Source organism: Arachis ipaensis, chromosome B08 (assembly GCF_000816755.2).
Source record: "Arachis ipaensis cultivar K30076 chromosome B08, Araip1.1, whole genome shotgun sequence".
Taxonomy (NCBI): Eukaryota; Viridiplantae; Streptophyta; class Magnoliopsida; order Fabales; family Fabaceae; genus Arachis; species Arachis ipaensis.
The window spans coordinates 127,920,362-127,936,330 of NC_029792.2; the positions used below are offsets into that span (position 1 = coordinate 127,920,362).

The window sequence follows — 15,969 nt, forward strand, 5'->3', positions numbered from 1 at the left end:
CGAAACCAATCCTTTATTATTTTATATATATATATATATATATTTTAGGGCAAATCACTATATTAAGTCAAGAGGAAAAAAAAATTTACAGAAATTCGCTAAACCAAAAGCTGGTTCATGAATCAACCAATAGTCATTTATATATAGTTCGAATCAGCCTAATTCGAACTCTAATTACATGTAATTCGAATCACTGATTCGAACTACTCACACACGCACACACCCACTAATTGGAATCAACCTTATTTGAATTACACCCACAGTAATTTGAATTAGGGTGATTCGAATTACACTCACACACGCTGTACATAGTAATTCGAATTGGCCATATTCGAATTACTCATGATTTAATTCTGCCCATTCTTTTATTAAAAAATTAATAATTGATTAAAAATTAATAATTAAAAAATTAAAAAAATATATATTTTATTTCATACATTAAAAAAAAGCTAACAAAATATTTAATTACGATACTTCTTTAAAATATTAATGAGTTATCAATTCGAATTTCATACAATACTCTTTTGCCCATTTTTAATAGCTCATGAATATTTTTTAAAATTTTTTTTAAATAAATTTATTTAAATTATACCATAAAAAAATATTTTATTCTATATAAAATAATTTAAAAAATGGCTTAAAAGATGTTAGGAGTACTATAAAAATTTGTAATGTCCTAATGACTTAGGACATTAAAGAAATACTCTACATAGTCAATAATAATTTAAAAATTAAAAAAATATAGTTATAACTAGTATTTACCTAAATTAGGGGTGTCAAAAATTCCTAGGAGGCGGGGATCCCCGCGGGGACCGCTCCGAATGGGGCCCCGTTGGTGGAGAATTTTTCCGGTGGGAATGGGGATGGGGAGCAAAATTCCCCCGAGACAGGGGCGGGGACTCGAGCGGGAATCCCGCCCCATCCCCGATAATTCCCCGAATGTTTGAAATTTCTTAAATAACCTTACTTTATTTCTAACATAGGTGGGTTTTTTAGTAATTTTACCAATTAAAAAAATCCTAACCCTATTATTCAGTCTTCCCTACTCACTGTGTTGTATAATTTTGATTTTCTCTCCTTTTATGTATCTAAAACAATTAGACATATAGGGTTTATAATTTTGAAATAGTTAGGGTTTGATTTTGAGATAGTTGCTTGATTTTCTCTCCTTCTATGTATCTAAAGCAATTATGATTTCTCTTGCTGAGTATGCTGACCATCAAAGAATACTTGATGTTAAAGACTATATTTTATTGCTTTTTTTAGAATGGAAGTTGTATTTTAAGATTTTATTTTATGGATTATAATTTGTTATGTTGTATTTCTGGACTTATAATCTTGGATAAGATATGTTTGTGTCTTTGTAATAATATTTTGTAGTTTATTTTTTATTTTTTGATATTTTTTACTATAATTTTCATATGAATGTTAAATATAAGGGGATGAGGAATGGGGCCCGCGGGGAATATGGGAAACGCGGGAAATGGGGATGGGGACAATTATTCCCCCATAGCGAAAATCGGGGCGGGGATGGTGATTAATTCTGGGGCGGGGACGGGGAGCAGGGAGGCATCCCCCGCCCCGCCCCATTGACATCCCTAACCTAAATTATTAGAATATTACAAACTTTTATAGTACTCCTAACATTTTTAAGCTTTTTTTTAAATTATTTTGCATAGAATAAAGGGCATTTTAAGCTATTTTCTATGCAAAACCATTTTAAAAAAGGCTTAAAAATGTTAGGAGTACTATAAAAGTTTGTAATATTCTAGTAATTTAGATAAATACTGGTTATAACTATATTTTTTTAATTTCTAAATTATTATTGACTATGTAGAGTATTTCTGTAATGTCCTTAGGACATTACAAATTTTTATAGTACTCCTAACATCTTTTAAGCTATTTTTTAAATTATTTTGTATAGAATAAAATATTTTTTGTGGTATAATTTAAATAAATTTATTAAAAAATTTTATAAAAAATATTCATGAGCTATTAAAAATGGGCAAAAGAGTATTGTATGAAATTCGAATTGATAGCTCATTAATATTTTAAAGAAGTCTCGTAATTAAATATTTTGTTAGCTTTTTTTTTAATGCATGAAATAAAATATATATTTTTTTAATTTTTAAATTATTAATTTTTTTAATCAATTATTAATTTTTTAATAAAAGAATGGGCAGAATTAAATCATGAGTAATTCGAATCTAGCCAATTCGAATTACTACGTGCAGCATGTGTGAGTGTAATTCGAATAACCGTGATTCAAATTACTGTGGGTATAATTTGAATCAGGTTGATTCGAATTAGTAGGTGTATGCGTGTGTGAGTAGTTCGAATTAGCTTGATTCGAACTATATATAAATGGCTCTTGATTGATTCATGAACCAGTTTTTGATTTAGCGAATTTCTGTAATATTTTTCTCTCCTTAGCTTAATATAGTGATTTACCCTATATTTTATATATTCTTGATATCCACTGGTACAAAATATTTTTTCAATTTAAATGAACAAAAAATAACAAAAAATAATATAATCAGTAAATTAAATACAAAAAGTAATCTCAGAAATTGGTTTCATAGGATAAATTTAATAGTTGACTACATTTTTTCTCATTTTGATTTACATCTATGTCAATAAGTTAATGATTAATAAACTAACTAAAAACTAAATTTAAATATATTCTTACAGCAACAATTCATCTCACAAATTTAACTATGAGAATTTTTTGCAACAGAAAAATTTAACTAAGTAATTATTTCAGCTAAAACAGTAATAAATTCAAAGTTCATGATAATTAATAACAAATTTAAGTCAATGACAATTTTTATCAATAAAAAAATTTAACTAAATGATTATTCAATAAAATAGCAACAAACTCAAATCAAATCTAATTAATAACAAATTCAACCCAATAATAATTTTCAACAAATAAATTTAAGATAAGTGATTATTTTAGTAAGACAACAATTTTAAAGTTCAAATTTCTTCTACATATTCAACTGTAACAAAATTAAAGGGCAATTTACTTATTTAAATAAAATGACAGAATTCTTTACCCAAATGTGCAAAACGGATTATTGTTACGCGCATGTGCAAAAACTCTATTCTATATAATCCGTGGCAACCCACCACGGTTTTTGAATTGTGCATAAACCGTGGCAGGCTGGGACGATTTATGGGAAAACTTAGTTGCTTGTAAACCGTGGGAGGTTCCAGCGGTTTATGGTGGTGGCGTAGAAGGCATAAACCGTGGTAACCTTATGAAGAAGGTGAACTGATCATAAACCCTTGTGGGTTACAACGGTTTATGTAGGTTCAATTATGGCCAGAAAACACACCGTTTATAGATCTACAAATAGTATATAGGAGTACATAAAAAATACACAAACAGCAAGCATGACTTCTTCAAAGATTTTTTTAATTATGAACTAAAAAAAAGTCATATTTAATAATGGCAACCATTATTATCGTCTCCAAAAATACATAGGTACATCGGAATAAGTCATATTTAACAAGAATTTTTTTAATTATAAATTAAAAAAATAACTATTTTCTAAAAATAATCCACTTCAAATATGTCAAATTGAAAAGTTAACAATAATAACTATTATTATCGTCTCCAGAATACATAAGAGTACACAGGAATAAGTTGTATTTTATTTTTGGGAAATAGTTATTTTTTTAATTTATAATTAAAAAAATCCTTGTTAAATATTTATTTCGGTGTACCTGTATATTTTTTTGAGACTATAATAATGGTTGCCATTGTTAAATATGGCTTGTTTTTTTTATTTTATAATTAAAAAAATACTTGAAGAAAAATTAAAATTATAGAAAAAAAACTGGTGAGGTGCTTATGTGATTTTTGTCATCATTACTAGAAGCCACCTTTAATTCTCTACTGTTGTAAAATTAAAATAAGTGCATATAAAATTAAAATAAGACACTTATTAACCCATGAGCGTTCTTTTCTTCACAAAAGGATTATTGTCATTTTTTGGGTGAGATTTTATTAGAATCATTGTCACATAATCCATTGTTAGGAATAGTGAGGCACTTTTGGTTTTAAAATCAAAATTGTTATATTTATTTTTTTGTATTTTTTATATACCTTTTTTATTTTAAAAACAATTGGTAGAAATATTTGTTTTTTCTTTCCTAATACTCCATTGTAACACAGTCATGCCGCGACTGTTGTAACCCACAAGGGTTTATGACCAGTTCACCTTCTTCATAAACCATGGTATGCCTTCCACGCCACCTTCATAAACCGCTGGAACCTCCCACGGTTTACAAGCAACTCAGTTTTTCCATAAACCGTCCCAGCCTGCCACGGTTTATGCACAATTCAGAAACCGTGGTGGGTTGCCACGGATTACATAGAATAGGATTTTTGCACATGCACGTAACAACAATCCGTTTTGCACATTTAGGTAAAGGTTTCGACCATTTTATTTAAATAAGTAAATTGCCCAAAATTAAAATACATGCATTACAACGAACCAAAATACATGAATTACAACTAGGCCACCACTCAAATAAAGATCCCAAAAATAACTTTATGGTAAAGACGCCTGCGTGGCAAAACCTAAACCATACATTCTAAAGCCACACTTTTCACTTAAAACCATAACTTTTTACAAAAAAAAAACGTCGCCTAATGGAAAAAAAGTAAATTAGAAGATTTAAGAGAAGAAATAATTAAATTATCAAAATTAATAGATCAAAAACTAATGATTTTAACTAATTTTAACTGTAATGACATTGAATTCTTAAAATCAATACAAAATGATTTTTCTCAAAATCTTTATTTTACTATAAGTTTTATTGAAGGACTTCAAAAACCTGAAAAAACTTATATTTCACACGGAATTTCTAAAAAATGTTACCATGGAAATGATTCCCCACATATTTATCATACTTTTAACCCACAATTAAATTCTATAGTAGATATGCTTGAAGAAATATTAGTATCCATAAAATTTCAAAGAAATAAGGAAAAAGAGAATCCCAAAGAAGAAAAATTTTAAAATATAATCAACATAACAGAATTAAAAGTAAAACCACCATTGAAATTATGAATATTGAAGAAAAATTAGAAGAAGTTACAATGCTTTTTAAACAATTAAAAATGGCTCAAGAAAATAATATTATGGAACAGGGATTTCAAATAGAAGAAGAATTAGTAAATTTTTGAAAATATAGAAAATATAGAAAATGAAGAACACATCCTAGATTATTCAAGTGACGAAGAACCACCTTTACTCCCTAAATAATCACGGTATTAATCCGAGAATTTTGAATTTTGAAATGGAGAGTGGAGAGAGCGGGGGAGAGTCTTCGAGGGTGGCACATAGCGAGGCAGCCGGCCATGCCGGCGAGAGCAATAAGGGGGAGAGTGGAGGTGGGCATGCATCAGGTGAAAAGGAGGGAATTAAAGGAGACAATAACAAGATTCAAGGTCAGCGGATATCGTTCAGAGATAAAGTTGTGGGTGCCTCAACAAGGAGAGCTTTGGAGGTTGCTGATTCTCTTGATGGGGATAAGATGGCTACAGTAGTTGGTAAGCAAGGCGATTCGGAGATACCAACTGTGACGTTCACTGAAGAAGCAAAGGAGATATTGGCAGAGCCCTACAAAGATGCCATCGTGATCAAAGTTCTTGGAAAACATTTTAGCTATACGGCGATCACGCACAGGCTTAAAGGAGTCTGGAGAACCAAAGGAGGATATGAGGTACTAGATGTCGGTTTTGGCTATTTCTTAGTTAAATTTGATCTCTTGGAGGATAGAGAAAAAGTTCTCCTTGGAGGACCGTGGATGATTACTGGTAGTTATGTTGCGGTTAAACCTTGGAGTTCTTCATTCAGACCTTGTGAAAACACTTTTGGATCTACCATGGTTTGGATAAGAATTACAGGTTTAAACATTAACTATTATCAAGAGAAAGCCATGAAAATGATTGCGTCAGCTGTTGGTAAACCGATCCGCATCGATTTAGCCACCAAGTCTGCAGAAAGGGGAAAGTATGCAAGAGCATGTGTGCAAATTAACTTGGGACTTCCAGTCATAAAAAAGATTCAAGTTGATGGTCATATGTATGACATAGAATATGAGCACTTGAATTTAATTTGTGAAAAATGTAGCTGCTTTGGGCATGTAACAAGAGAATGTGCGAAAGAGAACAACAATGACATTGGGAAGGAAACCATGGTGAAGGAGAAAAATTTGCCGTCACTATTTTCGGTGGACAAAAACGAGAAAATGGCAGAAGGTAGTCAAACTCCAGTAAAAAATCAAAATTCAACTTTTGAATTTGGAATTAATGCCAAATCAATTCTAATTATGGAGAAGCATGGAGCAGCGGGTCTTGTGCATGATAATTTACAAGAATCACGCATGGATAGGGATACTCAAGTAAAAGAGGATGAATGGGTTACAGTTAGTAGAAAAGGCAAGGAAAAAGTGGGTAAAGGCCCCAATGTAGTGCCAAAAAAAGCCAATGTAGCAATATGCTCCAATTTGGGGAGTAAGAAATTTTCTTTTGGGTCTAATAAAATGCATGCTGGATCCTCATCAAATGCAAAGGTGAAGTCTTTATCAAATGCAAAGGTGGAGCCTAAGGAAAAGAAAGATCCTCCATCCACGCTTGGCTCTTTGGGAACAACTCAGGTGGCTTTCAAGGATCAGAGTACTCCTTTTTTTAAAGCAGGGCACAAAAGGCAGCGTCCTATTTCGCTTCAAAACTCACCTATTGAAGCATTGTCAACGGATTCTTTCTAGTGTTCTCTCTTGTGAGCTTCATGCTATTTGGAGAGGGCTTGTTATGGCTTGGGATTGCGAGTATAAAGAGGTCATATGTGAAACTGATAATCTTGATGCATTTCTTCTTGTTTCGCGAGGCACAACCAACATGATTACGAATGACTCTGATCTGCTTGGCAAAATCAAAGAGATGCTTCAGCGCAATTGGACAGCTACTTTAGTGCTCATCCAGCGTACAGCAAACAGAGCGGCTGATTTAATGGCTAAGACTGCTGCTTTAAACAAGCAGGTGTACCTAGAGTGGTTACAACCCCCTAATAATTTAGACATTATTATTAGAGAGGAGTACTACTCTTTCTCTTAGGTGTTTTTTCTTTGTGTTATGTTTAGTCACCAAAAAAAAAGTGACGAAGAACCAACAATTCCAATACAAGTAAAAAATGAAGCTGGAACATCTAAGGATAATCAATCTCAATTTAAATGGGAAACATGTTTTGATAATTATGCTTTTAAAAAAGGGTTTATAAATAAAGATTCAAAATATACAAAAATACCATCAAAATACGTTCCTAAAATCCAGGAAATTGAAGGAGAAAAAATACTCAATTTAGACTGTAAAAGGAATGAAAAAGAAATTTTCGAGAACTGGTTGAATTCCTTCTTATTAGAAGCCTTTACTAATCCAAAACTTAGTGAATTGTCTGGAAGAGATATTTGGAATTACATAGGGTTTCATACTAAAGGAACTGTAAGAGATTATATGACATCAATAGAAAACTAAATAATAGAAGAATTAGCAACAAAAATAACAGTCTATGATAAGATATTACATATAATGATGATTCTATATAAAGAATTTTTTGAAAAAAATATTATAGATCATAAACAAGAAGTCTATAATAAAGAATATCAAGAAGCAAAAAACTATTTAGCTAATATTCAGATATATGATTTATGTAATGTGGAGTCTTATATATGTGAATATAGAATACATTATTATAAATTAAAAGAAGAAGATAAAGACCATTATCTTAGTATGTATATAACAAAACTTCCATATCCTGCTAATGAATTTATAATGGGAAGATTTATAAGAGAAATAAATAGAGGGACAATTGAAAATAATTTTGGTGGAGCAACCTCTGCAATAAGAGAGAAAATAAAAGAACGTTGTATGCAAGAAGCGACCAAAAAAGATTTGCAAATATAATTAGAATTTGCTGTCAGGATAATGAAGAGATACCCCAAAAATATGGTCTTAATAAAAATTTTCAAAGAAAAAGAAAATATCAATTTAAAAAAAGAAAATACTATCCAAACTGGAGAAAAAAGAGGTATTTTAGAAAAAGAAATAACAATAAAAACAAAAGACAAAAAAATGACTATTGCCCAAATAAAAAAGAAAATTGTAAGTGTTGGTATTGTCAAGAAAAAGGACACTATGCAAATGAATGTCCAAAAAAGAAGGATAAAAAGGATCTTACCAAACAAATAGAAATTGCTAAGTCTTGTTTCATGGAACCATTAGAAGAATCTGATGATAACTTAGACTATATTTTTGAATATGTCTCAGAAACAAACTCAGAGACTGAGTAATAATGCCATATTTATTACTATAAAAATAACAGAAAAGTTTATAAATGCTTTCATAGATATTGGAGCAACACAATACTTTGCTAGTACAAATATAAAACTTGATTGAAAAAAATTAAAGAAACCATTAAGAGTTAGAATAGCTGACAAATCAATACATAAAATTGACCAAAAAGCAGAGATGGCTGAAATATTTATTTAAAATTATAGGTTCATTGTTCCATCTATATATATGTTAGATTCTGGAATGGATTTTATCATATGAAATAACTTTTTAAAGCTATATCATCCATTCATTCAAGAATTAACATATATAGTTTTAAGAGCTCCACACGATTCTTCAATAAATCAAAAATCAAAACGTATAAAAATACCAACTACTACTATAGATAAGATCTTAAAATTTAAAATATTTTCTATATTAGAAACATATTATTTAAATTTATACTTTCAGATAAATATTCCAAAAAATAATCTTGAAATAAAGATAGAAGAACTTTTGGATGAAATTTGTGCTGAAAATCCTTTAGATATTAAAAATACAAATAAAGAATTAGTAAGCATTAAATTAAAAGATCCTACAAAAGAGATAAATGTTCCAAATAAAATTCTTTATTCCGCAAGAGATAGAGAAGAGTTCTCATTAGAATGTAAAGATCTTTTGGAAAAAGGAATTATAAGATTAAGTAAAAGTCCTCATGCGGCTTCAGCCTTTTATGTCGAAAACAATAATGAAATTAAAAGGGAAAAACAAAGGATGGTAATTAATTATAAGAAGATGAATGAAGCAACTATTGGTGATGCTCATAAACTTCCAAGCAAAGATTCTATTTTAGAAAAAATCAAAGGAGCAACTTGGTTTTCATCTCTTGATATTGGCAACTTCGTCTAGACGAAGAAACAAAGAAATTAACTGCTTTTACTTGCCCAACAAAAGAATCAACAAGTGTGTTGCTCTATGAATGGAATGTATTACCATTCGGATTAAAGCAAGCCCCAGGTATTTATCAAAGATTTATGGAAGAAAATCTAAAAGAGTTAAATGAATTTGTTTTAGTTTACATTGATGATATATTAATTTTTACAAAACAGGATAGAGAAGATCATCTTCAAAAATTATTAATAGTTTTAGAAAGATGTAAAGAAAAAGGATTAGTTCTTAGCAAAAAGAAAGCAAGAATAGCAAAACAGGAAATAGAGTTCCTTGGATTAATTCTATCCACTCAAGGAAAGTTAAAACTTCAACCAAATGTTTTAGAAAAGATAAATTTATTTCCTAATAAAATAGAAGATAGAAAACAATTACAAAGATTTTTAGGGTGTATAAATTATATTTCTGATCAAGGATTTTTAAAGAATATAACAGAATACACTAAAAGCTTATTTCCAAAAATAAGTACTAAAAAAGAATGAAAATGGAAAGAAAAAGATAGTATGCAAATTCAAAAAGTCAAAGAATTATGTGAAAAACTTCCAGAACTTTATATTCCAGAAGAAAACGACTACTTAATAGTAGAAACAGATGCTTCAGACATAACCTGGTCAGGATGTCTAAAAGCTAAGAAAGTTATAAGAAGTTTGGAACAAGAAAAAGAATCACTAGATTCTAAATATTCCCCAAAGGAATTACTTTGCAGGTATATTTCAGGGACTTTCACTCCAACAGAACAGAGATATACTACTCATAAAAAGAAAACTCTAGCAGCAATTAAATCTCTTAAAAAAATAGAAAATTGATTTACTACCCAGAGAATTTACATTAAGGACAGATTCAAGTTACCTAACAGGTTTCATATGATATAATTTAAAAGTTGATTATAATCATGGACGATTGGTAAGATGGCAATTATTTTTGTTACAATATCCAATAAAGATTGAATATATTAAGGGTGACAAAAATGTTATTGCAGATACATTAACAAGAGAATGGAGTTCGTCTACAACGCATTAGATCAAGAAATTCAAAAATATGAGCAAGAGCTCGAAAAATGCAAGCATTGTCAGCAAATAAGAACACAGATCCAATCTCTCAAGAAGGCCATTCAAGCAATGAAATCAACACAACAACCAAAACCATCAGAGTTCAGCCAGCTAAGCATGGTGGACAAGTCAGGTGAAGAAAAAATTTCAGAAAATATAACAATTGCTGAAATTATTAAAAAATCCACTCAGGATAAAAAATATTATGTAATTTATAATGGCCCCATGAAAGGAGTATATGATGCCTGGGAAAAAGCAGCACCATTCACACATCAATCAAGGATAATTCATAAAGGAGGATTTTTAACACTGGAAGAGGCAAAAGAATCCTTCAGGGAATATGAAGCTCTTCATCCAGAGCAAACCCTAAAAAGAGCAGATAAAGCTCCAATTCAAACCCAGAGAACAGGAATAATAAGAAACATTCCTACAAGGGCTGAAATCAAGGAAAAGAAAATGGTCTGTAGATCAAATCTCAGAGAAACCCTTAATATAGTCCTGAATTGGACTGAAGAAAAAAGGGTAATTTTGGGATATTATCCTATTGCCAAAGAACAACTAACAAAGCTGGTTATCTTTCCAGATGCTTCCCCATCTGACACTTATCAGTTCTTCCAGTATGGATTAATTGATACAATTTTAATTTTTAATGATCTAAAAATTATTAGTGAGTTTCCTGCAGGATTTGTTGATGCAGTAAAGAGATTTAAAAATATGATTGACAATGTAAATCCAAGGGATGTATCCTTAAAATTTACAAACAGTCAACCTATTTTTAATGAAGAAGAAGAATGCTTGGTTTCAGCACACCAAGTAATATTCATGTCCGTCTTCCCAGAAAATTTTCAACCAATTAATCAAATTCAAGATCTAACAATTTACAGTCATGAAGGAAGGCTAGCCAGCACATTAGCAAGGGTCTTTGAAAGAACTCAAAAAATAACAAAGGAATCTCACACAAGGATTAATTATAAAAGTAGAAATACTCTACTTGTGTCCAGCAAAAGAAATGAAATTGAAGAAAGAGAGATGAGACTCTTGGTAGAATTTGAATTAGCATTCTACAACTTATCTGGACTTTTAGAAAAACTCCCTGAAGGGATAAAGAGGAATCTCTGCTATTTGATAAAAGATAGAGAAGACCACAAGTGCCAGCTATGTGCCTCATAAATATCTGAAGAAAGCAATAATGAAACAGAATCAACCCACATGGTAAAAGAAGAGGACAATACATCTGAAGCCCACATGATAAAAGAAGAGGACAGTGCATCTGAAGCATCCCTCAACATTATTGCATAATAACGTAAGCGCTTAGGTCATAAAGCACCAATAATGTAGCTGGTGCAAGATAACAAATAATGACGTAAGCAATGACGTCATAAGAAGGGTAAGGATGGGAATTGTCCATCAGACCCAACTATTATAAATAGGTTGCTTAGGCAATTGAAGAAGGCATCAGAAAATAGAAAGCAGAAGGCTAAGAGTACTCATATGCTAGGAGAGCAAGGAGGAAGCTGCCGAGGCGATTCTGTAGTCTGACAAAGAATTTCCTTAGGGAAAAATAGTTCTAAACTCCCCTCTGGAGTTAGTATCTACAATCTCCCCTCTGGAGATAAAAATATCTATTGTAAAATATACTAAATAAAGGAAGTTTTTCTCCAGAAAGGTACATCTTCATTCTAGTTTTTTAGTTATGAATTATTTAGAAAGTTTAGAATTAACGGAAGAATCTTATTATTATAGATTAACGGCTTTATTAGATAATGAAAAACAGGCTGTTCTAAAAACAGAATTAAATCTCAAATCAAATGAAAATTTTAATAAACAAAGTCTTTTAAAAGAAGTTTTTAATAGAAAAAATATAATATACTATGGAAAAATTCAACTTGAAGCTCCTATAAAGATAAAATCTGCCAATGGAGAACTGGAAATAGCTTTGATAAATAATGAAGAATTAAGTAAACAGATTGAGAAAATTAAGGATCAACAAAAAAGATCTAAAATTGGATGGATTCATATTAGTACTATACAAGTCTTAATCAAATCTACATATATGAAAGGAATTAATTCACCAATAAGTTTAGCAATCTATGACAAAAGAATTACTGATGACCCGATAGATCATATAATTGGAATTGTTCATGGAAATTTGGCAAACGTAAATGTAAAATTTAATGCCCATTTTGAATATGCTATACCTTTATCAACTGAAAATCTTGGAAGATCTATAAGTTTGGCTTATAAATTTCACAGAAAGAATTTAATGGAACAAAATGATGAACCATTTTCAATTACATATGCAATAAATTATGCTTTAACAAATAGTCATCATAGTATAATATTTAAAAACAGAGAAAGAATTTATGTCGATGAATTATTTCAGAAAATTGTAAAAACAGAAATACCAAAATATAAAGCTATTGAAAACCCAGTTTTATTACTAAAAGAACCATCACGAAAATTGGTTTCATCGAATTTTCAAATAAGAGAATCTAAAATTAATAGCCCTTTAAGTTTATCTAAGTTAAAAATTAAAGAAGAAAATTCTGAAATAAAAGAATTAACAAAAAAGGTCGAAAAATTAAATGAAACACTAAATACTAAATTATGACAATAAATAAAGAAGAAATATATGTAACATATCAAGACAAGAAACAAGAGCTTTTTGAAAGAGAAAATCGTTTGAATTATTTACAGTTTTCTGAAATAAATCAAAGAGCATTTGAAGCTCTAAAAATAATCTATGACAAGTTAAAAAGAGAAGTTGAAGAGTTAGAAAAATTAATAGAGTCTCTAGAAAATAGTGATGAATCGATGATAGAGTTTGCAGAAATTCTAAAATAAATAATGAAGCATAAAAAGATTGAAAAACCAGAAAATAAAATAAAAAGAAAAAGGGCGAAAAAATTAAAAAGTAAAATAGAGGAGTATAAAAGGGAATTAAATAATCTTCAGATCGAAATTGATGATCTTATAATAAAAAGGATAGAAATAAGAATAAATATAAACAAGTTGGAATTAAACTTAAAAAATTTATAGATGCCTGGAAAACCATATTATGACTTAAAAGAATTAAAACTGTTGAAAGAAAAAATGAAGAATGAAGTTGAAAAATTAGAAAGATATTTAGAAACAAGAGAAAGTGTAGAAATAAAAGAAGTTTTTGAGGATTTGAGAAATTATATTAAAGAAAAGAGGAATGCTAGGGGGCCAGCAACTTTTGTGATTTGTAGCCATCAAATAGCCATCAATGATAGTTTTAATGGTGTGAGATTAGTGTGAGATTTCATCCAATGACTCACTTTTCTTTGCTAGTTACATGCTGGCTAGAATTTATCAAAGTTGCTGGCCCCCTAGACTTTTCCTAAAGAAAAAGACAAACAGATAAAAGATTTTATATACAATAATCTATGCAAAAAAGAATATCATAATTATGATAGAAATTAAAACAGAATTAAAAAACTATAAATATGAAATCAGAATTATAAATATACATCAAGGACTAGTAATAAATGATCATATAACAAATACAAGAGAAATAGTAGAAATGGTTAATACTTTAGATTATGAAGTTACAAATTATTTTTATCAAAATCCTTTAAATAAAGCACCACCAATTGAATCTATACAAATTATAAACTTATTCGAAGCAAAATATGAAGAGTTAATAGAAATTTCGAAAAGGAAATTAATGAAAAAATCGAAATTGAAAAATTGGTATCAGAGCAAGTTACGATTAAGGGTAACACTTTCTCTTTAAACAACACTTTTAGTGATACACTTTTAAATTAATAACAATCACAAAATGTAAAACGTCTTTACAAAAAGTTAAAACTGACAACTTTATCAGAGTAGCCACCTTACAACTAACCAGCTAGCACCTGTTGCTCTTGCTTTATCATTATGAGTGTCTTTGACTTGACAATTTGATTTAATTTAATGCATTTCTATTCTTTTTCTAATCAAATAAATATAAAATTCCCAATCAGATTTGGATAATATTGTTGACATGACATAGCTGTTATCTTCAACTGTCTTTTTTATACTCTATTCTTTATTGATTGAAAAATATTTTAAGTAAAATAGAATTCATATTATGTATGGATCAATTCAAACATTTGTCCTAAGCCATGTTGTGTGAAGTTATATAATCCGTTGAAATTAAGTTTAGATTGAAAAGTGGAAGAAGAAGAATCAAATGCATAATCCCATAAGAAAACAAAACAGTAATCTTATTTATGGTGAAACTATCTAAAGTATTAGAAAATATATATTTTCTAATTTATTCTGTTTTTTTTTTTTTATCAAAGATAGGAAGAATCCAACCCACAATCTCTCTTAGATGAGTATGGAGAGATTATATCATTTGAACTATCATTCATTGGCTAACTTACTCTGTGTTTACATGATGCTATTAATAAAACTTTATTTTATTAATGTTATGACTTATGAACCAGAATAAGCGACTTTTGGTAGCTGATGAAAAAAAAAATCAAAAATAAATTCTGTATTTAAAACCCTATTTCCAAAACATACAACTGCTATATAATGTTAAAAATCATTGGAACTGTGGGAAAGATGGGAAATATGTGCCAATGAGAAAAAAAAAACATACTAGTAAAGTAGTACTATGTAAATATGGTGTAAAAATCAGAACTCAACATATTCAAAAAGTGATCACTTATATTATAGGAGCATATAACATATAATATATTTATTAAGTAGTTGATTCATGTATAGTGTAAGAATAAAATTAGTAGTAGGTATAACAAGAACATATGTTTGTGGTGTCATGAATCATTGTAATCTTCTTACTAGTTGGGTCAAAATGTAACACAAACTTAAAAAAAAAAATAGAAAATTACAATAAAAATGATTTATTTAAAGGCAGTTACTATATTTTTTTTTCTCATTTTATATTTTACTAAAACCATATTCAAAATAAGATGATAAATCAAAACAAGAGTATAAATAATAGTAATAACATATATATATATCAACTAATTTAAAAAGCAATGTTTTCGGTAAAGCAGAGACATGATATGGTTTAAAGACATATAATCATCATTATTATTATGATTGGAATCTCCAAGGGAGAAAGTTGTTGAATCTAAAGATTCTACCAATCTAGGTATCCAAACAGCCTCTCTTACTTGCTTCAATGTTTGTATCTGCGATAAGCTTTCACCCATGCATAAGATATCAATCTACACTCAACAAAATTCAAATTTATTTAGAATTAACTAACTAACATCAATTAATTAGACATTGTCTAATAAAACATCAATTTAATTTTGTCTTACACGTGCGTCCAATTATATAACACCACATAGTAAAAATTAACTACTTTTCATATTGACCGCGTAAATAATCATCCCAAAATCAAATATAATTATACAACTGTGTAAAATGCTTTACACTATATGTGCATTAAAATTAAACTCATAAAACATACCTACAATATGTAATTGAAATATAAGAGAGATTTGACATATAACTTTCTTTTCTAAACTATGTTTTGTTTTATTCAATTCATAAAACAAACTACTATTTGTAATGTTTGAATCTAAAATTTTTTAGTTATAATAAAAAATATTTATCATCTTAATTAATCTCATTTTATTATTA

General features: G+C 29.3%; 1 protein-coding gene across 2 annotated transcripts in view; it reads right to left on the reverse strand.

Moving 5' to 3' along the window:
* LOC110266143 overlaps positions 15,310 to 15,969 on the reverse strand; it is a 6,825-nt gene continuing 6,165 nt past the window's right edge. Inside the window, exon 4 of one of the 2 annotated variants that reach the window (XM_021110155.1) lies at positions 15,310 to 15,512. In XM_021110155.1, coding sequence (XP_020965814.1) covers positions 15,342 to 15,512 — 171 coding nt within the window. In that variant the 3' untranslated portion in view covers positions 15,310 to 15,341. Of the gene's footprint in view, positions 15,549 to 15,969 lie in introns of both variants that reach the window. The other variant, XM_021110154.1, reaches the window with a different exon arrangement.